Genomic DNA, 24181 nt, shown 5'->3' with positions numbered 1-24181 from the left:
TCACAACTAGTCGAATTCACAACCAAAATTTAATTCACAACTAGAATTTTTTGGTTGTGAATTCACAACAAACAAATTCACAACCAAAATTTAATTCACAACCAGATTTATATTGGTTGTGAATTCACAATCAATCGAATTCACAACCTGAATTTAATTCACAACTAGAATTTATTTTGGTTGTGAATTCAAGTAGTTGTGAATTTGAGTTTTTAAAGTTTGAATTCACAACTAAAACTAGAATTTATTTTGATTGTGAATTCGAGTTTTAGTTGTGAATTAATAGATCTGGTTGTGAATTCAAGAATATTAATTTGTGAATTCATAGATGTGGTCGTGAATTCAAAAACATTAAGCTGCTGTGAATTCATAAATTTGGTTGTGAATTTAAGAACATTAAAAAAATAATTATACAGCTCAATCAAATTGTTGTACAACACCAAAATACAACAACTCAATCTACCATCAAAATACATCAATTCCTCTAAATCAACAATCAAAATACAACAAAATATTATCCGAATCAATTCAATCTACAATCAAAATACAACAATTCCTTCGAATCAACAATCTCAGTTGTGAATTAAATTCAACATATCACCCACACGCACACTGCCAGTTCCCTCTCTCACGGAATCCGTCCATCTCCTCCGCCCTTCAATGTCTGCCGCCGCGAACAGTCGCCGGCTGCCGCCACCCTCGTTCCCCTTGACTTCCTCTCTTTCTGCTCAACCACCTGCACACACATAAAAAGGACCAAGCGGACGATTTCCTTATTCCTCTGCTCAACTTAATCTTTCAACTATCCTAACAGCCTTAAAAGCAACAACTAAAGACTAATGCTAATAAGTTGGCATGATTTAGGAGTGCAAGAAAAAAACAAATTAGATTGTACCATGCTACCAATATCAACCTCTGACAATCACATCAGGATTCAAAAGCAATAAAAAATTTATGTATCATAAGTATCTAACAGTACATAAACATAAACATAAGAAATAAGCTAGCTTTGATACACATCAAAATCCGAAAGATCTAGACTACAATTACATGATTATCTATCTTTATTATACATAAGTAATCATGCTTTTTCAATCAATTGTGAAACACGTGAATCAGTTTTTTCAATCAAAAAACTGTTTAACAAAGATAACACAATGCTCCGAAAACAAAATCTCCCCATTTATTCCAGTAAAATAGAATAGAACATTTGAAAGAAAGCAACAATGATCGTTCAACAACGCAACTGGCTGATTTACAATACCTTTTACTGCTCTAAAATTCAAAACTTTCAGACAACAAAGTTCAAGACAGTAGAGCTCACAAGGAGAGTACAAACAAACTTTCACAATAATCTACTTATCATGATTAAAATGATAAACAAGTAATCGGAATGAGAAATGCATACACAGAGCTGTAGAATTCAATGTGCAGAATTGATGCTTCAGTATTTCTTCGACTACATGACACGAAATTATTCAAAAATGAATTTAGGTACAAAAGAACTCTAACACTGCACAAGATAAACTGCTATCATTACCTCCGGATGAACAACCAGAGATGCAAGTACGTTCCCTCCAGCTTTTAAGTAATATGAGGCAAACAAGATATTTCATTCCTTTCTTTCGAGAAGTATTATGAGGGGAAGTGCCCCCTTTAATATAGAGACAGACATTTTTACTAATGTCTTACTGTCGCCGAACAATTAAATAGAATACAAGTCGACATACTTTTTGAAGAATTGCATATATCAACAAGACAATCTTTATGCAAATTTAAAAGGAAAATGAAGGAACATACAAACAGAAAAGGTTTTATGAAGATGAAGCGTGCCCTAGGCGTCGGGAAGGAGAAGCAGCTGCGAATTCGCAAATGTTAATAACTTCTCAATTTCTGGAAAACCTGAGGATCAGACGAATTGATTAAACCCTAGCGCGGGGAATCCACGACGGTGAGAAAGAGAGCTGCAATAGGGAGGCCGAGATCTGGTCACTGGAGTCTAGTAAATAGAGTTGTCGGACCACGGAGAGAGGGAAAATAGGCGTTGGTTTGCTGTGCGGCGCTGCCGCTGTGCGTCGCGGTGGTGGTGGCTTCGCGGCGCTGCCGTTGCGATTGCTGACGGCGGCGCTTCGCGGCCGGGGGTGAAGCAAAAGATGGCAGAGGCAACGAGGCCGGGGCAGAGACGACGAGGCCGGGGGCGGCGGCGCTTCGCGGCGGGGGGCGAAGCAGGAGATGGCGGAGGCGACGAGGCCGAGGCGGCGGCGCTTCGCCAGCGATCTGAGCTCGAAGGAAGGGAGGGAGAGAGAGAGAGAGAGAGAAGGGGAAAGGAGTGTACCGTGAGGGAGAAGAGAGAGAAAGAGAGTGGAGAGAGAGAAGAGAATGAGAGAGGAGAAAGACCTGGAGAGAGAGTACAAATATTTAAATGAGGGTATTTTTGTCTTTTCAATCAAAAAGTGGACATTTTTTATTATTTTTATCTTAGTGGACAATTTTTATCTTTACAATATGAAAGTGGATAGTTTTATATATTAACTCCTAGCATGAGTATAATAAATAAATTATTCAAATCTTTTTAATTGTTCCAATAATAATAATAATAATCTATTAATGATTTCTGACATCATAAAGTCTAGTTGATAGTCAGATTTTATGTGTAACATTTTCATTTTTTTTTAATACTTTCATATGTTTAAAATTAGAGGCAACACCCTGATCTAGCCAAAACCTTTTAATCATAGGAAATTCTAGTCATATAAATAAAAATATAAAAATAATAATATTTTTGACTAAAATTCCATTTTAGTGTGTAATAGTATAAAATATATTATTACACACTTTTTAGAAGCGAAAAAGTGTGTAATAGTGTATTTTACACTGTTACACACTTTTGTGAAAAAATATGTAACAGTGTAAAATACACTATTACACGATTTTCGCGATTATTACACGATTTATGAAAAAGTGTGTAACAGTGTATTTTATACTGTTAGTTTGTTACACACTTTTATGTTATTACACACTTTTGCAAAAAAATGTGTAACAATAGTAAGGGTATAATTGTACATTTACGTTAGAAAATGTTAGTTTTTCTATATTTTTATTTGGATGAATATTTTTTCCTTTTCTTATACGGGCTAATTGAGCCCATTAACTCTTAAAATTATCAATATGAAAATTTGAGGTAATTAACGTTATCAAACCTACCATTATGTGTGTCATTTTTTTAATTCCTTATATATTTGTCCAAAAACATTAAGTGGTTAGAATAATAATTTTCTCACATATATTTTTTTAATTTATAATTTTCTCATAACTAAAAGCCACATGTTAAAAGTTATTCAGTCTAAAAGTTTCCTAAATAAAAAAAGAAAAGTTTAAAACATTTTTTGCTTGAAAAAAAAAACTGTATTAGTAATATTATAAAAAAGATCCAAATAAGTTGAAAAGTAAAGTTTTGAAAAAAGAAAAGATCTTGGCGCCACATTCCTCTCAAAATTCCCTCGCCACCGCCGCAATTCATCACTGTAACCCGCCCACAGCCCACTATCTTCCCCAATACTCTCACACACAAACACTTCCACTGCGTGAAAAAAATGGGGGATTCCACTTCTCCACTCACCTTACCAGAGAACCCTAACCCCAAATCTAGCCGCAGCAGCTCGACTAAAACAATACACATCGGCGGCATCCCGGTGGACTTCCCGTACAAGCCGTACGGCTCTCAGCTGGCATTCATGAACCGAGTGATTTCGACGCTCGATAGGTCGCAGAGAGAGGGCCACTGCCACGCGCTGCTCGAATCGCCCACTGGCACGGGGAAGTCGCTCTCGCTGCTCTGCTCCGCCCTTGCGTGGCAGCAGAATCAGAAACTGAGAAATATTCGGAATAACTTGACGCATTCGAGCTCTAGGGCTGACCCTCAGGCCGTCACGGACCCGATTAATCATGGAGGCGGCTTCATCCCTGAGACTCAGCCATCAGGTAATTGATTTAAGAGATGGAAAAAAAGTGAGATTGTTGAGTGTGATTTTGACTGGGTTTTGTTCTCTTAGTCTTAGGGGCGAAGAGGCATTGTTGCTTATTGTTATTCTATTGGTTTGTTAGTGAACTTGTTGCTATATTGCTTGATTGTGGAGATCAGAAGAAGCAATGTTGGATTGTTTTCATTGGTTCTGTGACATTTATCACATTTTGTTATTTGGATTGGGTTCTAATCTACAGGAGATATTTGATATTTTCTTTTCTTTTCTGCATTGATGTTCGCTAATCACTATGTAAATTGTAGGCCTTTGTTTTTTTTTTTTTCTTCTTTCTGTTAAGACACATAATGTTTTTGTATGATTATATGTATTCAGGGAATCCAGTGTCACCACCACCCTCTGCAGCCAGTGCCAACAAAGAGAAAAAAAGATTAGCACCGATTATCTTTTATGCATCGTAAGCTTCGTTACCTTGAAATATTCGTCTCACTCAAATATAGAGAACTGTCGAGCAAAAACTGAGTATAAGAGCTTGCTCTGTTTTATTAGGAGAACTCATGCTCAAATCAGTCAAGTGATCCGGGAGTACAAGAAAACAACGTACAGGGTCCCCATGGCAGTCTTGGTAGGCTTGCTGCCTCTTAACGTGCTATCTTAAGTATCATGCGTGTTCATGACTCCGAGTTAATTGAGTTTTCCATTTTCATGAACTAATAATGATTTATAGCTTGGAGTTCTCAATTGATGTTCCAACTAATTTAACTTGCGTGTTCACTCAATAACCATACGTTCGAGATTATTCTGCTAGAATGTGGATGAATGTACAATTATGTGTCAACTGTCAGGTATTTTTAGATATAGGTCAGGTTACATACTACATGAAAAATATTATGGTAGAGTGGTTAATGCTTGAGGCCAAAGTCTCGAGTTTGAGTCCACCGTGGCACAGTCTTTAAATTTAATGATGAAATTACGGAAAAAAAAATGATGGTAAAGTATCACTGTCTGTTACCATTTTTTGTCCGAGTTTGTACGAATTTGGAAGAGTTTTGAAATGTGTATAAGTGAAAGGCAAATCTTGTTTCTCCACTGAATGTTTTTCTAGTGGAAATCTACATCTTAGGGTGTGCTTGTATTCGTTAAGCAGTCATGGAAAGTTCGGAAGGGAGTCATTGTGGACCAGGTGATTTGAATGTGGGCATACTTGATAAAAGTACACGGGTAATGATGTACAATTGTACAAATTTGGCACAACATACAATTGGGAAAGAAATTATAGAAGGAAATGGAAGAGAGTAAAAGTGATCGAAATGATAAGCAAATAATGTTGATATGTGATAATTTTTATTTAATGATACTGAATGTCATTGGTATCGGATTTATGGGTCAATGCTGCTTGTCACACTGCAATATAGTACTCGTGCATAAACTTTTATTCTATGGCGATTTTCAGTATACATTGATTTTTTCACATGGAATCCAAATAATATATGAATACAACCTGCTCACCAAGTAACTTTTGGGTTTGTCTATAACATAACACTGTATGAACTTGAGCGGTATTTGAACTTGTCCTCTTTGGACAGTATTGGTTCTTAAAAGCTTGCTACTTGTTTTAAATGGAATTCATTTTTTGCTTATATTTCTTGTGTTCTTACAGGGGTCAAGAAAGTATTACTGTACCAATCCAAACTTACGTGGTGATGAGAAAGTTGATGAACAATGGTCATTTCTTTTTACTTAACAATTGATAGCATTCTTCCATTTTTCTTGTCTCTAACACCAGTTTAGAATTTCAGTCGGTTGCTTCTGAAGAATAAAGAAGATTCCTGTCCAGAATACAAGTATGTCAATTTTCTTTAGGTGTCTTATGACTGGTTCTATTCTTGTGGATTTGCAATTTTGATTTCCTCAATAAACTCATTTCCTGCCAGAAATGTTCATAAAGTCAAAGGTCATCCCTCTCTTCAAAAAGGTGGTTGCCATGAGGTCCATGACATAGAAGATCTTGTCAAAATTGGGCAAGTAGTCAAAGGTCCTATATTTTTCAGTCTGTATATATCTGGGGAAATTAATTAAGTAGAGTGTCTAAAAGAGCTCTTCAATTTTCAGGCTGTTCATATTTTGCAGCACATTCTATGGCTGAAGATGCAGAACTGGTCTTCTGTCCATATAACTACATCATCAATCCAATCATCCGAGAGGGACTGGAAGTTAATATGCGGGGGAGCATTATTATTTTAGATGAAGCACAGTATGTTGAATCTATCAATGGTCCATATATGTTTAGTTTTAATGGGCAGCGCACATTTGCTCAGAAATAAAGTGATGACTGTTGCTGTGCTTCTTCATTCTTCATGAAGTATACAATAATGTTTTTCTGGGAAAAAAAGACTAGCAAAGTTGTATATCTAAAAGAAAATTTTGGATTCTACTGTTGACAAATGTTTATTCTTTAGTAAAATATTTTGATTTTTTCATGATTGAAAATGTTGAATGTGTTAAAATTGAATCTATAGAATTTGACAGTTGAAATACAAGTTTGGTCTGTATTATACTTTATAAGTTCTCCTTATACATTTCTTCTCCTAATAATTTTTTGACTTCTTCAAAATCTTCCAGTAATATAGAAGACGTAGCTCGTGATGGTGGTAGTATTGATCTTGAGGAGGAATCTTTGCTATGTAAGTTCTATGCAAAAAACATCTTAAATATCAATACCTGTTGTATTATCTTATATCACTTTGTGTTTTTGAAGATTTGAAGACAGAACTGGGACAGCTGAGCCTGAGTGATGACATGACATACCTACCCTTGTTTGAAATGACTCAGGTGCTGATATTTATAAGCTACTGGTCCTTCATTCGTTTTCCAAACTCTTCTTATCAGTGTTTTAGTATTCTTTTATTTAATATGTGCAGGACATATTGAGTTGGATGGACCGGAGAAAAAATGCCCTGATAAAGCGTGATTTTCGGTGCCATTTCCGTTGGTTAGTATTCACTACCACTGTGATGGATGCTATTTTTTAATTTTGTTTATAAAATCTGCTGCTGATCATCCCGTACAATATCATAAATACAAAGCTGCGAAAATATTTTGGCATAGAAAAAATAGAGAACTTGATAATATTTCGCATGCCCTAGATTCAAGTTGAAACTTCTCCCAGAACTTCATATAATGATTTTGGGTTTGATTATACATGTTATACTGTTTGTCTGGTCATATTTTATGGTTTATAGGCAGATGTGATCTTATAGGGTGAAGATAAGGGACCCCGGGAGAGCCGCCGACTCCACTAAGCAAAAATTGTTGCAGGGTCATCTCGTTCCTAGTTGTTTATATAACATGCTGTTCCAAATAGAGCTAGAAGATTACATTTTGCTGCCTGCCTTCAGTGTCATCCTCTCCTAGCAGCAAAAGACACTTTTTAGAGAACATTGTTTCCTTTCTAAAATCAATTTTATACTGGGAATTAGACTTGGGTAATGAGAGAAGTGGAAACTATCTTACGGTTTTCAAAATTTGTTGTTTATGTATTATTACCCCTAATTTTATATATCGTGAAGATGGTATTGTGAAAATGCACTTTGTGTTTCTTTAAATACAAATTTTGTCTTGCACTTATTCCATCAAAAATGGATTCTTCCATTGCTGACTCAAATCACTTAAAAGAAGTATATAAACCTAAATGAAGTTGATTCTATAATCTTTGGGCTTTGGGAACTTACTAAGTTACTATATATAGAATTTCATTTCAAAGTCATCCTTTTTTTCTTCAGAGATTAGCATTTCAAGAATGGCAGGCTCCTTCTCATTCTTTTGTTTATCGTATGTGTTTTAACCAACTCAGTTGGACTGGAGATAAAGCTTCAAAAGAGCTACAGGAAGCTAATATATCATTGCAGAATTTTCCAATATTGCAACATTGTGCCAAAAAGGTACTTATAAATATCAACATTCAGTTTGATGAATCTCCTTATTTTGGTTTGCATCATTTTAATCATTATGCTTTGCTATTTTTGTGGCTTACCCCACTCTCTGTTTGTGAACCATTGGTCTGAAGGCCATCAGAGCTGCTTCAGAAGCTGAGCTAGATGTTTCTCATTTAACTGGAATGGCGTCAACTATCCTGGAAGGTAATTTATGTCCATTTCATGCATTTCACATATCTATGAAGCGAAATTTCATTGTTGATTGGGCTTCTGGTTTTCATACAGGATTGTTCTCTTCACTCGGTTACTTCTTCTCTGGGAATGGCATCCATATCCATGACTTTGAACTGGCACTACAAAGAGTTGCAAAGAAAGATGAAGGCAAGTGGTAACGAGGTCACTTTCTTTTAATGCTTAAGCTGTCCATTCCTCTTAAGCAGCTATGTCATATTTTGAAGGGATAGTGAAGTTGGCCATCTAAGCATGCTCTAGCATGATGCCAACTTATGTAAAATAAGAGAAGTATGGCCATGCTAAATTTGTTATAGAACTCACACTTTGAAAGACTGGACAAGGTCTGCTATGGCACTCTAATGGTTGGCAAAAGTTTCTATAGTTTCACATTCTTCATCTTATCTAAGAATTCTCGATAGTATGTCAAGCTTTCTTGTGGAGAATGGTGAATATTACAAAAATTCTGAAAATAAAGTGAATGAGTCTATCTTGCTGACAATTTCCATATTTTAAAATGATAATCATAGTCACGAAATGAATAAAAATATTTTTTTTTGTAGAGATATAAGAGTCCATTTGTACTGTGCATGTACTGAATCCAGAGTTGGTTCTGATGTATTATTCGTATCATTTTTGTCCGGCAAGGACTGAAGTCTTGAATGCTAGTTGATACAAAGAAAGCCTGGCTGCTTGACACGAATGCCCTTGAATTTACCATTTTTATGATTCTGATGTGAAAATGAATTAATGATTCTCTTTTTCTTTTCCATTGGAATTTTATGCAAAATGAGCTTGTAGCTCTCTTTTGCTGCTTTAGTGGCATTATGTATTAATGTTATAAGTGCATGGGAAATGTTACAGGTGGTTGGACAAACACATTCAGCTTGTGGTGCTTAAATCCTGCTGTCGTTTTTAAAAGCATTGCTGAATCTGCACAATCTGTGATTCTAACTTCAGGGTAAACGTCAAGTTATTAATCAATTCTTGAAAAGGTTTTTTGCACACTACTGCACTTCTACTGTTTTCTTTCTTTTTATTTTTAGGCTTCCTTGATAGGTTCAAAATTATTTCTTTAATATTTATGGCTGGCATCACATTAGATGCTGTTCTGAATCCTCAATGTCTGTGGTACTTCATCGAAATATGGTACAACTGCCAAAAGAGTTGTTCTAGCCTGTTTATTTGCTAAATGATTACATACTTGGATTTGGATTTTCAGAGTACTGTTACGTAGATACAAGTTATGCAGTCAGATGCACTATATATATGTATATAAATATGCTAGAACAACTGCCAAAAGAGTTGTTCTAGCCTGTTTATTTGCTAAATGATTACATACTTGGATTTGGATTTTCAGAGTACTGTTACGTAGATACAAGTTATGCAGTCAGATGCACTATATATATGTATATATATGTATATAAATATGCTAGGGAAGAGATCAATAGAGAAGGCTAAATATTGAGAGAAGGAGAAGGGCGGTCTGAATAAGTCAATAAATTTACTGAATACGCCAACAATTTTACTGAACATAATAAATTTATTGAAGGCCGCCTGGGTTTCAAATCCTGAAGGTGGCGTGTTTATGAATAAATGTATATTCATGCGGTCTCTTGATTTATTCGGTAAAGTTATTGACTTATTCAGAACGAAATATAATAATATATTGACTTCTCCATAGATCCCAACCCTATATATATATATATATGTATATATGTATACATACGTAATATTAATTTCTTTATTGTTGCAGAACACTTTCACCCCTGAATACTTTCTCATCTGAACTTGGTGTTCAATTTGGCACTTGTCTGGAAGCCCCACATATCATAGATGTTGATTCCCAGGTAGAATGATTATTTCTTACGTGTTTCATCATGTTGAATATAACTGGTTCTGATTTTCCTAAATTAGACCTTGGCCACCATCTTCCACAGGTGTGGGCGGCTGTGATTTCCAATGGTCCTGGTAACTATCCACTCAATGCAAGCTACAAAACTGCAGATGATTATGCTTTCCAGGTATTTTATGCATATCCTAATTATTGTGAAGGTCAAAAGAATCTTCTTTTCCTAGTGTACATGAAGATTATACGTGTTGTAAAAAAGGATGCAGTTGGCACATCTTTGGAGGAAATATGCAAAGTTGTTCCTGGTGGTTGTCTGGTTTTCTTTCCTAGCTACAAGCTGCTGGATAAATTAAGCACCAGGTGGCAGGAAACAGGCCAGTGGTCTCGATTAAATGCACAAAAATCCATTTTTGTTGGTAAGCTTCTTATTCCCGCCCGCTAGAAACATGAGTTTTATAATTGGACAAGAAAGCTACAATAGTTCTAATTATTGTTGTTCTCTGTTCTCCTATATTGTAAGATGAATGACAGCTTTTATCTTTCTGAACAATACTGAATGACTTGTTTCAGAACCGAGAGGGAGCAGCCAAGATTCGTTCGAGGCTACTCTAAAGGAATACTATAATTACATACGTCATGGCACAAGAAAGTCCAAAGGGAAAAAGATAAGGGGCAGAACACTTGGCCTTAAAAGTAGCAATTTGGTGGAGCCCACGAATGATATTAGGAAAGAAGGGGCAGCTTTTCTAGCAGTTTGTCGAGGCAAGGTAATTCAGGGCATTCTACAACATATTATTTATTGTCAGCTGGTGCATATGACCTTACATATGTTTTATCCATTCTAACTCTATGAGAGTGAAAAGCTTTGTGTGTTATGCATGTCTATTTGATTTTCTGAATTGCAGCTGTGCCTACTAGAGATGAAGGATGGAAGATCATTAACTGGCTAAACTAATACAAAAATGAAAGGTTAAATAGCAGGGAGATAACATCTATAATGTGGGAGAGTACATAAAAATTGTCCTCGCGAGCATTTCATTTTCAAAATATGGCATCCTTTTGTTGGTAGAGACATCTTGTTGAAAACTTTAGTACTATATGAGCCAGTAGGTAAAGGCTGTAAAGCTATGAATGTACCTTAAATAACCATCAAGTTGCTCAAGTACAAAGATAAACTTTTTGAGCACTTATTTACTTGTCAAATCGATTCAAGTGGCTGAATGTATTCATCAAACCGACACACTGACATATGTGTTGCCTGTTTCTTTCGAAATATATACTTGTATAATTTAGATGGCTCAGATTTGTATGATTCATGTGGTTAGATTTATTACATCCTGCTTATCTTCCACTATTTAAAATTTTGCTTCAGAAATACTTCTAAGACAAATTAACATCTTGATATGGTGATTACAGGTATCTGAAGGGATGGACTTCTCAGATGACAATGCTCGAGCTGTTGTATCCTTCACATTCTATTATGTATAGTTTTTAAATCTGTTTCCACTTTGCATCATGCTCAACTGGGTGAACTGTGTATTTCGCATCTTAACAAAATTACAATCTGCCCTGCCAAATGTTATTTTTCCTTAACTATGTTAGGTGATTGTTGGGGTTCCCTTTCCTAACATGTAAGTATTTCTCTCATATACTGTTTTGTTAACTAGGTATCATGACCATATTAGTAATTCTTTATCATTGTTTACCAGTTATGACATTAAAGTTGCACAGAAGAAGAAGTTCAATGATATAAATGAGTTATCTAAGAACCTTTTAAGTGGGAATGAGTGGTACTGTCAGCAAGCTTTTCGTGCTCTAAACCAGGCTGCAGGTAGATTTTTCATTATCCAAAAAGTCGTTACTCCAACTCTACTTTGTGAATGCATAATTTGTTCTTTCCTTTATTGTTCCTCCAAGCGGTCAATTAGTGTTGTCTGTCATATCATCTGCTGCTGGTTAGGTTCATTGATCCCATCATTTGGGTCTTTGGTGGATAATATTCGATACTGTATCCAAATCCTACTGAATACATGAGCACCTTATTTCCTTAATTAACATGTAAACGATGGTAGTGGAAATTCAGAAGTTCCGTAAGATGAGTATGCTTAATGCGGTTGTTGAATGCCAATTTAGTAGCTTTAAGCTTTTCAGCCAAGTATTTTACCGCATCTCTTTAATCTTAACCCAGACTTTTTCATCGTCTGATGTTTGCATATGTTGAAACAACCAAATATGTGGTTGTCAAAACATTGCTTACTCTGTCACAATTGGGTGAGAACTGATTGAGTTGCTCACATTAAAGTATTGATTTTAGTTCTTATGTATGAAAGTAGTGTCTAAGGATGAAGTGAATGATGAGTGCTAGATATGTAACCTAAATTCAGAATTATAAGTTACAATGCCCATTTGCTTAGATTTCATTGACATCGTACTTATTTCTTTACAGTTTTGGCTTTTGTAGGTCGTTGCATTCGGCACAGGTTGGATTATGGAGCTATCATCTTCTTAGGTACAGACAACTTGTGATCATCTTCCTTACAAGTGACTGATTAATTGAATTCATTTCTGATTCAAGTTTATCTTACCCTCCCTTCCCCTCCCCCCTCTTCTTCTGCACGAATAAAAAATTTAGATTTTTGAATTTTTGCTGGTTCCTTCTGTAATTACACATTTTTAGATACGCATGCAGAGAGTTCAGAAAGTCCTTGATTAATACTGTTTCAGAAACTATTTGCATTAAGTAATTGTTTTCTGCATGCAGACGAGCGGTTCCATAGAGACAGAAATAGAGCATACATATCAAAGTGGCTGCGCAAGTCTCTTAGGCTCTACTAGCAACTTTGAGGAATCACTTGACGGTTTAAAATCCTTTTTTAGAGATGTGAAGGTATTGCAGCAGAGGCTAAATTTATTATGCGATATATTATGCATAATGTTGATATTCATATTGGTCTCCTCTGGCCTTCATGAATGCAGGTTCATACTGGAAGTACATCAACTTCATCACAAGATCTGGAGGTAGTAGACAGTGAAAACATCAAGCCCGTAGATATAAAGATGGAGACAGGGAAGAAAACCAATAAAATAACAAAATCCAAATGTTGTCAAGATAAAATAGAAGCAAATAATGCATCTGCTGGTGAAAAAGCTGCACGGTTGACCCATCCAACATTTGCGGTTTCAAGATATGATTCTCTGCCCAGTGGAACTAAAACTGAAGTTGTTATTCTAGCTGATGACGATGATGCTAGTGGCTTGCCGCGAGTACATTGACCGTAGAGTGTAATTCTGAAAAGCGCTCCAGGTATATCTCAAGGCCTTTACTTTGTGGTTGGCCTCTGAACCTCCCTATGCAATTCAAGAAAGAACTCCTTGGCGTTTGAATTTTAAATGTCATCCTTTTTCTTTATTAGTGAAGCTTCTATATTCCGGCTCAGAGGTATCTCACAATACGCTCAATCACAGTATTTTTTCCTGCATTCTGTTGCTTAATAGTTTCATGATAAGCCGATGATTTTATAGTATAATGGATTTCCTTAGTTTATTGATTCATAAGGTGTAACCATGTGAAGCATACTTGTTACAATGTTTTAGCTGACATAGATACTACACGAGCAGGTCATCTGGAACGCGTTTGGTGGAATCACCCTCGGATGATCCTGAACTTATTGTTAAGGAAACGCCTGGCATGAATTGCAGGGGTGAGCCAACTCCTGAAGTCTACTCAAGAGATGATTGCTCAAGTCCGAGGGCAACCCATTTATTCAGTGCACGTCCTCAGCAATCTTCTTCTCATCCAAGATCTGTCCAAAATTGTCTTTCTAGTCCTATTAATCTCACGCGTTCAGAAGCTACCACTCCCGAGCAAGAAACAGTTTCCAAAGTAGACAACCAAGAACCTGAAGCAGAATCGTGCTGGAGTGCCAATTCAAATTTCTGGAAAAGAAGAAAGATCTCTAATTTGTCATCGGTCAGCCTTCTCCGTGAATTTAGTACTCCGTTGGCCAGTTCAATAACGACTGCAGAAGCAACTCACAACAAAGGGGAGACTCATCATTTTGAAAAGGACAGTAGAAAATCTAATGCCATCCCTTTCAACACCTAATAGTTCTACTGTATCACACAGCTCTTCTGATCTTAACATGGACGAGGGACTACAGATATTCTGCTCACACTGCAAAAACCCATTGGGTCTTCTTGAAAATGATTCATTGGTCAAGTGTTCTCTCATTTCGACGTCAAAAGCTCACTTGATGTCTCTTCAGAGGAAGACTCCGGAACCTGCAGCTTTAATACCATCAAGTGTGGACGTTCTGGTATCTGAAGCGCCATCGATCCATCCACGTGTCCTTACATCTCAAGAAAGTGCTACTGGACAGGGGATTTGGTGCAAGGAAGATGGATGCGTATTCAACTCTGTATTTTGCCCCTTCTGTGACCAATCTGACAATTGCATTGGTGTTCATGTGGTGGCCACTGATGAGTTGAATATGCAGTTCCAAAATAAGGTTAGAGTCTTCATGCTTCTAAAGAAAATTAGTTTCTTCCTTTAGCTTGCAACTCAAGTTCAGACTCATCTTTATATTTGTTTGCTTCTTCTATACAGATATTGTTCTATCAGGATTGCTTGGAGATCAAGAAGATCGAAGCAGAGATGAAGAAAGTTGCAACAACCGACAAGGTAAATAAGAATGATTATTTGTTTGAAAAAACCAAATGATTGGGTGCAATTCTTGCAGTGAAATACTAAATGCTGTGATACAAGAATATACAAGTCTTAATGAATACATGCTACAAACTTCCATTTCTGCCTTTTGCATTTGGTTGAGACACTGCTTGCTATGTGTTTATCTGATTTTTGAATAAGAACCAAACTATGTAGAAACTTTTCTTTATAAATGCTCATGTCATGTCCAATTATAGGTTCCGTCTTCACACGGTGGCTCAAGCGTAGTGCAAAATACAAGTCTCAACGTCTTTGAGAAATTCACATATACTTCACCAGTTCAAGATTCTGGAGGTTGGAGGAACCCAAAGTCGCGGGTAAGAACACAACTATCACTATTCTAGCATCTGTTGAAACTAGCTATATGGTGCATGTGATGCGCATAAAAGATATGGGTTTATATAATAGTAATTGGGTTTTATGTTTGGTATTTTTTTAAGGCGATTTTTTGATTGGTATAATTGCAGATGCGCCTGCCAAAGAAGGTATAGATTATTGTGCATAAATCAGATGTCATGAAAATAAGGTATTGAACGTGCTATATATACAAAGCTGATGACTGTATCAAACTGAAATTTTTGAAGTTCTAAAGGATTGAATTTTCTTGTATATATATTAGCATCTGGATATACTTTTTGGATAATTGTCGAGGTTTCTGTAAATTTGTTGATGATTATTGATTCCTATTTTTTTCATCATTTCTTACAAGAAGGAAAATATCTGAATAAAAACTTTAATTTTGGCATTGATCAGCAAAAACAAAATTTACATTAGAGTGACGATCGACCGTAAAATACTCCATAAGAATATTTGGATAAGAAAAAGAATAAAAAAAATGAAATAAAGATTCCTCCTCATTATATCATACAACTAGAGAAAATGAAAGTAAATATTTGCCTTGTACACTTGATCACGTTGTTTAACTCCAAGAATCATACCAAAAATAGGAAGGCAAACTTTCTGCTAATACGGATTTAGATATCTAGTAATGAAATGTGGTGATTTCATGCCAAATCATAATATGATATGATCAATCCACTTCTTAAAAAAAAACAAATCTCACTTAATATCTTTGAACTCAATTGTGACAAAACTCTAATTATATATAAGAAGTAGCAAAGATTAATTAAGAATACAAACCATTTTTCACACAACATGACTCGTCATCATCTTCAAAGTAACATATTAGTTGTTGTGATTTTATCAACTTTGGTCGTCGATGCAAAGGCAAAATATTGCAGTATATTCCTGGCAAAATATCATGTTCACATAATCGACGATCTCCCTCCAAACTCCAGTAAACTGCTGCTGCATTGTGCCTCTAAAGACGACGACCTCGGAAATCACACGCTCTACGCCAAAAATTATTACAAATTCCAATTCTGCGAAACTTTTTTCCACAAAACTTTGTTTCATTGCGGATTTACATGGAACTCAAAATACGTGAGCGTGGATATCTACAAATCGAGGTCGCGATTGGATTGCACGTCTTTTACTTGCTATTGGACTGCTAGAAGCGACGGTATCTATTTTTCGGGAGAGAATCCTCCCATTAAATGGGTCAAACGATTTACTTGGCCCTGATTTATTACCATTCATATGCAATCAATAACTGCTCATCTTATTCTACATCATTTGCTTTGTAGTAATTTATTTGCATATTTATGGAATAAATACTCGATTTGGTTCATCTTCATTCAATAACTTAGAAATTAAATTATACTAATACAATGACGTATATATAGAGATAGAAGCTGATCCCAAATTTGTTAATGGGATGAGGTGAAAAATAAATACTTAAAGAAGCAGGATAGAGAAAGTGACTACAGCTAATTGCACACTTTTCAAACATAACATTTTTATTTTGATTTCTTCACTCGATTTAGTTTGATTTCTTCACTCTAATTGCACACTTTACAAACATAACATTTTTATTTTAATTTTATAATTATTTTGATATACTACGTATTTATGTCGAGGTCATTTGTGATCGTGAGTACAGCTCGCATTTAGGGGTGTATTCAATTCAGAATTCAAAAGATTTTTTTTATATTTCAAAAGTTTATAGGTATTCAATTTAGATTTTAGAAAGTCCTTACAAAATTGTTGGTATTCAATTATGACTCTTAAATATCCAAAAAGCATATCCAAAAAAGGAATCACTATGTGTAGAACTCATTACATTTATCTTGTGGAAAAAAATTCATTCAAACAATATGATTTTTAAAACACTCATTAAATCAATAACATTACATCCTTCAAACAATCTGATACACTCTTAATCAAATATGAGTTCTTCGAGTGAACTCTGACTCCCAAAAGAAAGAAAGCACAGAGAAATTCAGAACAACAACTCAGTTTTTCATTGATTGAGAAAGCAAACTAGAGTAGAGACATATTAAATGGCACACATGCCTTTGGTTAAGCTAAAAACAAAAGACAGCTAGCCTGCCATAACAACAACTTTCAGAGGGAGAATAGATATTTTTCATCATAAAGTGTAATCCTTGAGCTTGGTGGGAAGTTTGGTTACTCGAGTGGGCTTGGTGCAACGTGGGCCTTCGTTTTCCTTGGTTGGGCTGGTAGTGTTGTCGGGTGTATCACAATCATCCTAATCTTGAGCTCTGAGATGTCGTTGGAAATCTTTGGTGGAGACCTTGAACTGATAATTGTTGTCAATTTTTTCCTTGAATGCAGGGGGCATGTTGTTTAAGATCAAATCTCGGAAAGTTTCCTGCTTCAACAAGCTGGTTGGGAAGTTTTCCAGTTTGGAACACCTTCTGATGTTGACCTCTTTGAGTTTCTTCATTGCGCCGTCTTCGACTTCCCATTCCTTGAGATCTTCGAGCACCCAGAGTTTTAGAACCTCAAGATTCTTAAAAGTGTCAGCTGAGCAGAGCATTTTCTCTCCAAGGTATGAGTTAGCAAGCAGCCTCAAAACTGTTAAATCCGGGAGCTGTCCAAGGATCGGCATGGGATCTTCGGACAGAAAAGACAATGATAATGTGAGAACTTTAATATGAGGTGGGAAGTGATCCGCGCGAGGGAGTTGTTGCAACTTCCCGAGTAACTTCATATGAGAGAGTTTTCCCAAGCGTGAAAACGGCTTTAAACTAAGACTTGAAGGGTTCCCAGAATCATCTTTGGATCGCAACCTCAATGATCGAAGATCTGTTAGCTCGGAAATCCACTTCACCAAAGCTTCTGTAGCTTGACCTTTGTCTTGGACAATATCGTCGCTGCGCTTGATGAAGCGTAAAGAAATGCCTAATTCTCTTAGGTGTTTCAATTTGCTCAAACCATCTGTGATTGGGGCCTCATGGCTGACTGATAATCCCCAGAGTGTGAGGAGGTCGGGGAAGTGCAGAGGCGTATCCTTGTCTAGATGAACTTCATCAAGATTGAGATGCTGGAGATTTTTCAGTTTCCAAACAGTGGTTGGGATTTTGTCTATGCATGTATGCTTCAGGTCTAATGTTTGGAGATGAGGGAGTTGGCCTACAGATTTGGGAAGCTTGTCCAAGAAAGTCCACCTCAATCCCAAGTACCTCAAATGAAACAAGTCGCCTAGATTATCAGGCAAACTAGGCTTGTACACTCCCTCAAGATCAAGAACCCTCAGCAGGCCCAGCCTTTTGCCCATGTTGCTTACAAGAGAGCTCACATGCTTTGCTGGAGTATCCTTTTTCTGTAGGTTGAAAGATATGTAAGACCTCACATGTTGAATTTGGGAAGGCTGAAGCGGAGCATTGCGGGCATCAGCATATTCGATGAGCCTACGCATATCATCGGATCCAGGATGAACGTGGAAAAGGCGGATCTCTCGCGCCTGCTCCAACAAGAGGTCGTGGAGGGCGCCTTGCAACCGGCACCTTCTGGGGCTTCCATCTGAGCGTTGTTTGGACACCATTATCAAGCTGCGTTTGACCAGGTTTTCGAAATACCCTTGCGCCACATCTTCTGGGAACTCTCCATGTTTCTGTGGTTTTACAAATCCCTCAGCAAGCCACAAGCGTTGCAACCTCCTCACTGGAATGTCTAGTTCTTTGGGAAACAGTGTCATATAGATGAGACACAGTTTCAAATGGTGATCCAGATCATTGTAGCTCAACTTCATAATGTCTGAGGCTCGCCATTCTTTGTCGCTCTTGAGTGTTTCGGACCACTCCCCTCTGCTCTTCATCGACAACAGACTGCCCAGAAGAACAATATTCAAGGGCAGCCCCTGGCAAACATGAATAATTTTCTCCTTGAGAAAATTTTCTGGATCATTTTGTGAGCCCACCTTTCTCATGAACAAACTCCAGCTCTCTTCAGGGTTCAGCTTCTCCAAATTATACACCTGTCTCTTTGAATCGGCATGCTCTGCTACTCGCTCATCAAAAGTGGTAAGGATTATCTTGCTCCCATTTTGTTGATCTGGGAAAGCATCTTTAAGTCTGTCCCATTGCTCCCGAGTCTGAACTCCATCCAACACCACCAAGTATCTCCGACCAGTCAGTTCCTGCACGAGCCTGCTTTTGAGGTATTCCTCATTGCTCCCATCTTGCACTTCCGATTTCTTCACTTGGTTCAGCAAGGCCAGCAAGATATCCGTCGTCATAGATTCCTTGAAAATGTTTGCCCAAGCAGCAGGCTTGAACATGTTTTTGATGCTTCTGTTGCCATAGATGGCACGAGCCAGCATTGTCTTTCCTGAGCCCAGTTCGCCTACAATGGGGATTATCCTGTCATCCAATTTCTCCAGCCTAGGCCGGAGCTCTCTCACCTTGCATTGGTATCCGACCATGGATAGTTCTTCCTCATTGTAGGAGTAACTATACATGAGCTTCGATTGCTTCCACCTTTCTCGTATCATTGAGGCATTACTGCGTGAGAGCATTTTGAAGGACTGGTTCCTGCGTAGATTTGTTGGCCTTTCTTGTATGTTTCCAACAGCGGGACTGCTCATTGCACGCTTCATACTTGATTTCAGACCTCGAGTTTCTTCTTGAATGGAAGAAAGTGGAGTCTGTTTTATCTCTGGTCTTCTCTCTCTGTTTGTTCGAGTGCTGCTGATGCTTTCAAGGCTGCTTGTACGATTGTTGAGCTTCATAACCTTTGTCTGAATATTGGAGAGTTTGGAGTCGAGCATTTTGAGAGCTGTGAATTTTTTGAGGAGGAGAGCATGATTGATGAGGAATCCCAGCTTGTTCCTCTGGCGGGTGAAACGGAGGGCGAAGGACTCAATGGAGTCTTCGATGGAGTAGAGATAGCCGAGGTAGAGTTTGTTGATATCTTGAGCATTTGGTTCCTCATTTGCAGCTCCAACCAAGCTGCTCGTTTTCCCGAGGATCTCCTGCATCCGATTGAGGCGACGCCTTATAATCTTGTTTCCCGAGAAGGACTTATCACTTAGCATCACTTGTAGTTTCTGGAGAACCACAGATGCAACTGCATCTACAGCCATATTCTCACCCATGCTACGCTAACAAAGTGTAAGAACAAAATGAAGGGATGAATCCAGATATGAGAGATCACAGATGTAAACAACAAATCTGAGTGTTGAAGAATGAAGGTGTTTAACTGGTCACGAGTTGTGGCTGTTTGTCTTTGTGTTGTGATGAATCAAGTATATGCAGTGTATATGAAAGAGAGAGAGAGAGAGAGATTTTTGAGTGAAGGTAGGTCATTCATCTCCAATTTATTGGATTGAATTATTGAGGCGATGTCCTGGAAAAAAACATTACAACTCATCTGACTTTGTATGTGACTTCAACGGCCAATATTTCTCTGATTTCTGGATTTTCCTATTGTTTGGGGCCTGATATTACTATGTAACGAAAATGACGAATTTCCCAACAAATATCGCACATTTCCTCATACTTTTGTTACATAAGTCAATTATTTGTGTCGTTAAACTTCGAATGAAAACAAACTAGTTAAGAAGACTAGTTTTAATGAATTTTATTATGTTAAATTTAATGTTTAATCTAATTTAAAATTTTATTTAAATTAATAAAATAAAATTTAAGAGTTCAAGTATATAATATAGTCATATTGTGGAGAAGGAGCTCACAACATAGTGAGGACCATTTGAGAGCGCTCTTAAGAGGACCATCAAAGAAAAATCGAATTAATTACAATTAGATTGTGGGTGAGACATTTGTACCACACAAAGATGAAAAAAAAAAATCGCATCTAAATAAAACACTAGCCACACAAAAGTATAAAAATTATTCGTACACAGACGGAATTGAACCCTCTCACAAAAGGGAATCTTTGGATGACTCATCTTTACCAATTGAGATAGGCATTGTCGGCGATTTGACCAACTTCAACCACCATTTGTAAAGACACAAAAACACTTTTCACAATATTGCTAGTTAGTCTAAATTTATTTACATATTAAGATAGATGTTTAATATGTTTTCTATACTATATTAAAAATATTAAATTTTTTATTTTTTCTTTCTCTATAAATAGACACCATTATTAACATAGTTATTACACAAAATAAAATTCACATATTTTCTTTAATATAATATCACCTTTTTTAAATGTACAACATCGATATACACACTACAAAATTTTAATTTATTTTTATTATAATTAATTATATTAAAATTAAAAACCTACATTATACCCCAAAGCAAAGACCTTTCTAATCTTAGTCATGACACACTTTTAGCGATGGAGATTGTAGACAATTGGCAAGCTTATGGTAAGTGATCTGCATTGCATTGAATTCGATTAGAGCATACACGACCCATTCCATCAATTGTGAGCTGAGCGATACACATTCTTGAGAGTAGGGCTGAGCAACGAACCGACCGAACCGAAAAAACCGACCGAACCGACCATTTTTGGTTCGGTTCGGTTTTGGAATTTCTGGTTCGGTTTTCGGTTCGGTTTTTAGACTAAAAAACCGATCATGTATCGGTTCGGTTTCGGTTTTGAAATTTTGGTTCGGTTATGAACCGAACCGAACCGATACATTAAATATATTATTTATTCTATATTTTACATTTAGTTACTAAACCCTAGTATCAAATCCCCCAATTTTGAAACATGCGCAGCCTGCGCCTCCCTTCTCCATTTTGAAACCCAACTTTCCTCCCTCCCTACCTCCCAGCCCAGCACCCAGGTCCCAGTTGTCGCCTCCATTCTTCGCGCACGGCAGCAGCAGCAGGCCGGCGCTCGTTGACGCAGCAGCACAGCCCGCTCGGCGACGCAGCAGCAGCAGCAGCCCAGTCCGTGCGACGCAGCAGCAGCGGCCGACGCTCGGCGACGCAGCAGCAGCAGCACAGCCCGCTCAGCGACGCAGCAGCAGCAGGCCGGCGCTCGGCGACGCAGCAGCACCAGCACAGCCCGCGCGATGCAGCGGCAACACCAGCAGCAGCACCGCCTGGATTTGGTGAGATTTTGCAGATTTGGTGAGATTTTGAAAAAAAAAATGAAAGAACGGTTCGGTTCAGTTTTGGTCGGTTTTCGAACTTTGAGCGGTTCGGTTCGGTCCATCCTCTGATAAGGTCGGTTCGGTTTCGGTTTTGTAAAAATGGGTCGGTTCGGTTCGGTTATGAACCGATGCTCAGCACTACTTGAGAGAGTCAATTGTTGGATAATTTTTGCTTTTCATTATGCTTGTTAGAAGTTTTGTGTTTAATTGTCAAGAGCTTGAGGGAATATTTTTATTTATTTTTAAGAGGCATCTATGAGTTAGATTTCTTATCCATTCATGTTATTGATTGAGTTCTTTTCATTATTCGAGAACGAACAACGACTTAAGTTTGGGGGAGTTGATAACACTCACTTTTTCATAGTTTTTAATGTTCATATGATGCCAAATTTATAGGAAATTGAGTGTTGGATAGTTGTTTTGTGCGTATATTGCTTTATCTTGTGAAATGTGATACTTGCTCGAATTTTGATGGAATTTATAAGAATATTCAATCTGAATTTGAAAAACTAGTCTGAAATAAAAGTTGTAGATCGTCTCGATATGAGTTCGTGAGCGCAAAAAAATTTCAAATCAAAGTTCGGACGAGAAAGATATGGCCGAAACAAGAAAGTCGAGCACATTAGTGAATAGTGTCCGATGAGAATTTCCGAATTTTCGGGAATTTTCGGGATTTTTGGATTTTCTCTGTATTTTTTAGTTATGTACGGTATTTATCCTCTGTGCCTATATAGGTCATTTTCCTGACCTATTAGACACCTCTTTTCACCTCTTTTCTCCATATTTTTATATTTTTCAGTTCTAGTTTAGAATTATACAGCTTGCATAGATTAGATTTATTTTTTGCAAGATTCAAGATTCCAGTTGTTCATCCTGAATTCTTTCTTGGTTTTTATCTATTTTATTTATTTCGATTGCTTTCTTTTATTTATGCTTTTAATTTATTTTCTGATGTCTGACTAGTTCTTTTATCTGAACCTAGGGTTTGTACATAGTTGATTGAATATGTGTTATTTGATTTATTGATATCAATTTGCCCTCCAACTTGTGATTTATGATTCATAGTGCTTGATTTCTTGTGAATTACATGATCAATAATTTACATGTCTAACTGTTCAGTTTGAGTCTTTAATGTGATAATTGTTCAGCCAATTCAAAAATGCACGATATAGTTTTTTCTTGAGTCTTGAATGTGATAGGTGAGCTATAGAAGCTATTCTATGTGCTATTTGAAGTTAATTTATTCATTTGAGTCTTGAATGCGATAAGGGATTTATTAAGCTACTTTCATAGTTGTTCGTTAGAGAAGATTATGAATAGTGTTGTGATCTTTTATCATGGCTAGATTAGAATTGGTAATTGAATCAATAAGTTGAATGCATATATCCATAGGGACATAGTCTTTTGTTATTTGATTTATTCTCCTGCTTTATATGTTTTATTTTAATTTTAGTTTTATTTCTTTCATATTATTCGGGTTTGCCTGAATATTGTTAGAGTTTTATTAGGATTACTTATAGTATTTTCGCTTATCAGTCATTGTGGATACGATACTCGATTAATATTTGTTTGCTCTAATTACATTGTGTTAGTTGCAGTGTTTGTTGCTATAAAAATAGTGATCAATAGTCTAATGACAATTTTATGTAAGACCGTCTCATTAACCTTTGTCTCATCTTTAGACGTATCAATATTTAAATTTAAAATTTATATTTAATGATATATTTATAACTATAAATACAAAATAAAATTATGAACATACCATCATAATATAAATTTAAATTCAAATCTCGATGAATAGGATAATGAGTTTATGGAAATAGCCAAAATTCGTGATTGAGAATGAACTTTAATTTCACATCACCAACCAGAATTGAATACTATTCTGTCTCCAGTGTTTAGGTTTATTCAACATTTTATCTCAAAGCAAAAAAAAAAAGAAAAAAAAAAGGATCAATTCAACATTATCTCTTTGCGATCGTAAAGTTGATTTTTCTTTTCCACACATTCGCTTTCTGT

General features: G+C 36.7%; 2 protein-coding genes and 1 long non-coding RNA gene across 4 annotated transcripts; 1 reads left to right on the top strand and 2 right to left on the bottom strand.

Annotated features, from left to right (window-relative positions):
- Positions 1-386: 386 nt before the first annotated feature.
- Positions 387-2464, bottom strand: LOC131010986 (uncharacterized). Of its 2 annotated transcripts, none has more exons than XR_009096714.1 (2): positions 1541-2464; positions 387-736 (listed from the first exon to the last, which is right to left on the bottom strand). It is a non-coding gene; the product is annotated as an uncharacterized LOC131010986 (long non-coding RNA). The 2 variants fall into 2 exon arrangements; XR_009096713.1 differs by having other exon boundaries at positions 1801-2464.
- A 993-nt stretch (positions 2465-3457) lies between these two features.
- On the top strand, positions 3458-15367 carry LOC131010985 (uncharacterized). The gene is given in 31 exon segments (XM_057938713.1): positions 3458-3981; positions 4356-4437; positions 4530-4605; positions 5641-5705; positions 5780-5824; positions 5915-6015; positions 6093-6234; positions 6603-6664; positions 6739-6812; positions 6902-6972; positions 7834-7921; positions 8047-8119; positions 8201-8296; positions 9011-9107; positions 9903-9996; positions 10087-10170; positions 10258-10414; positions 10569-10765; positions 11415-11459; positions 11601-11629; positions 11708-11829; positions 12460-12507; positions 12760-12830; positions 12832-12885; positions 12975-13250; positions 13253-13302; positions 13617-14090; positions 14092-14506; positions 14605-14679; positions 14922-15041; positions 15192-15367. Coding segments are annotated over 31 exon segments (3795 nt in total). The 5' UTR covers positions 3458-3593; the 3' UTR covers positions 15216-15367.
- Positions 15368-17335: 1968 nt separating this feature from the next.
- LOC131009861 (putative inactive disease susceptibility protein LOV1) lies at positions 17336-20185 on the bottom strand. The gene has a single exon (XM_057937265.1). It carries the CDS (start codon positions 20183-20185, stop codon positions 17336-17338), a length of 2850 nt encoding a protein of 949 aa, XP_057793248.1.
- Between the last annotated feature and the right edge of the window lie 3996 nt (positions 20186-24181).

Source organism: Salvia miltiorrhiza, chromosome 2 (genome assembly GCF_028751815.1).
Source record: "Salvia miltiorrhiza cultivar Shanhuang (shh) chromosome 2, IMPLAD_Smil_shh, whole genome shotgun sequence".
In the NCBI taxonomy this organism is placed as follows: domain Eukaryota; kingdom Viridiplantae; phylum Streptophyta; class Magnoliopsida; order Lamiales; family Lamiaceae; genus Salvia; species Salvia miltiorrhiza.
Note: the sequence above shows the minus strand (reverse complement) of the source record. Positions and strands in the feature narration are given on the sequence as shown.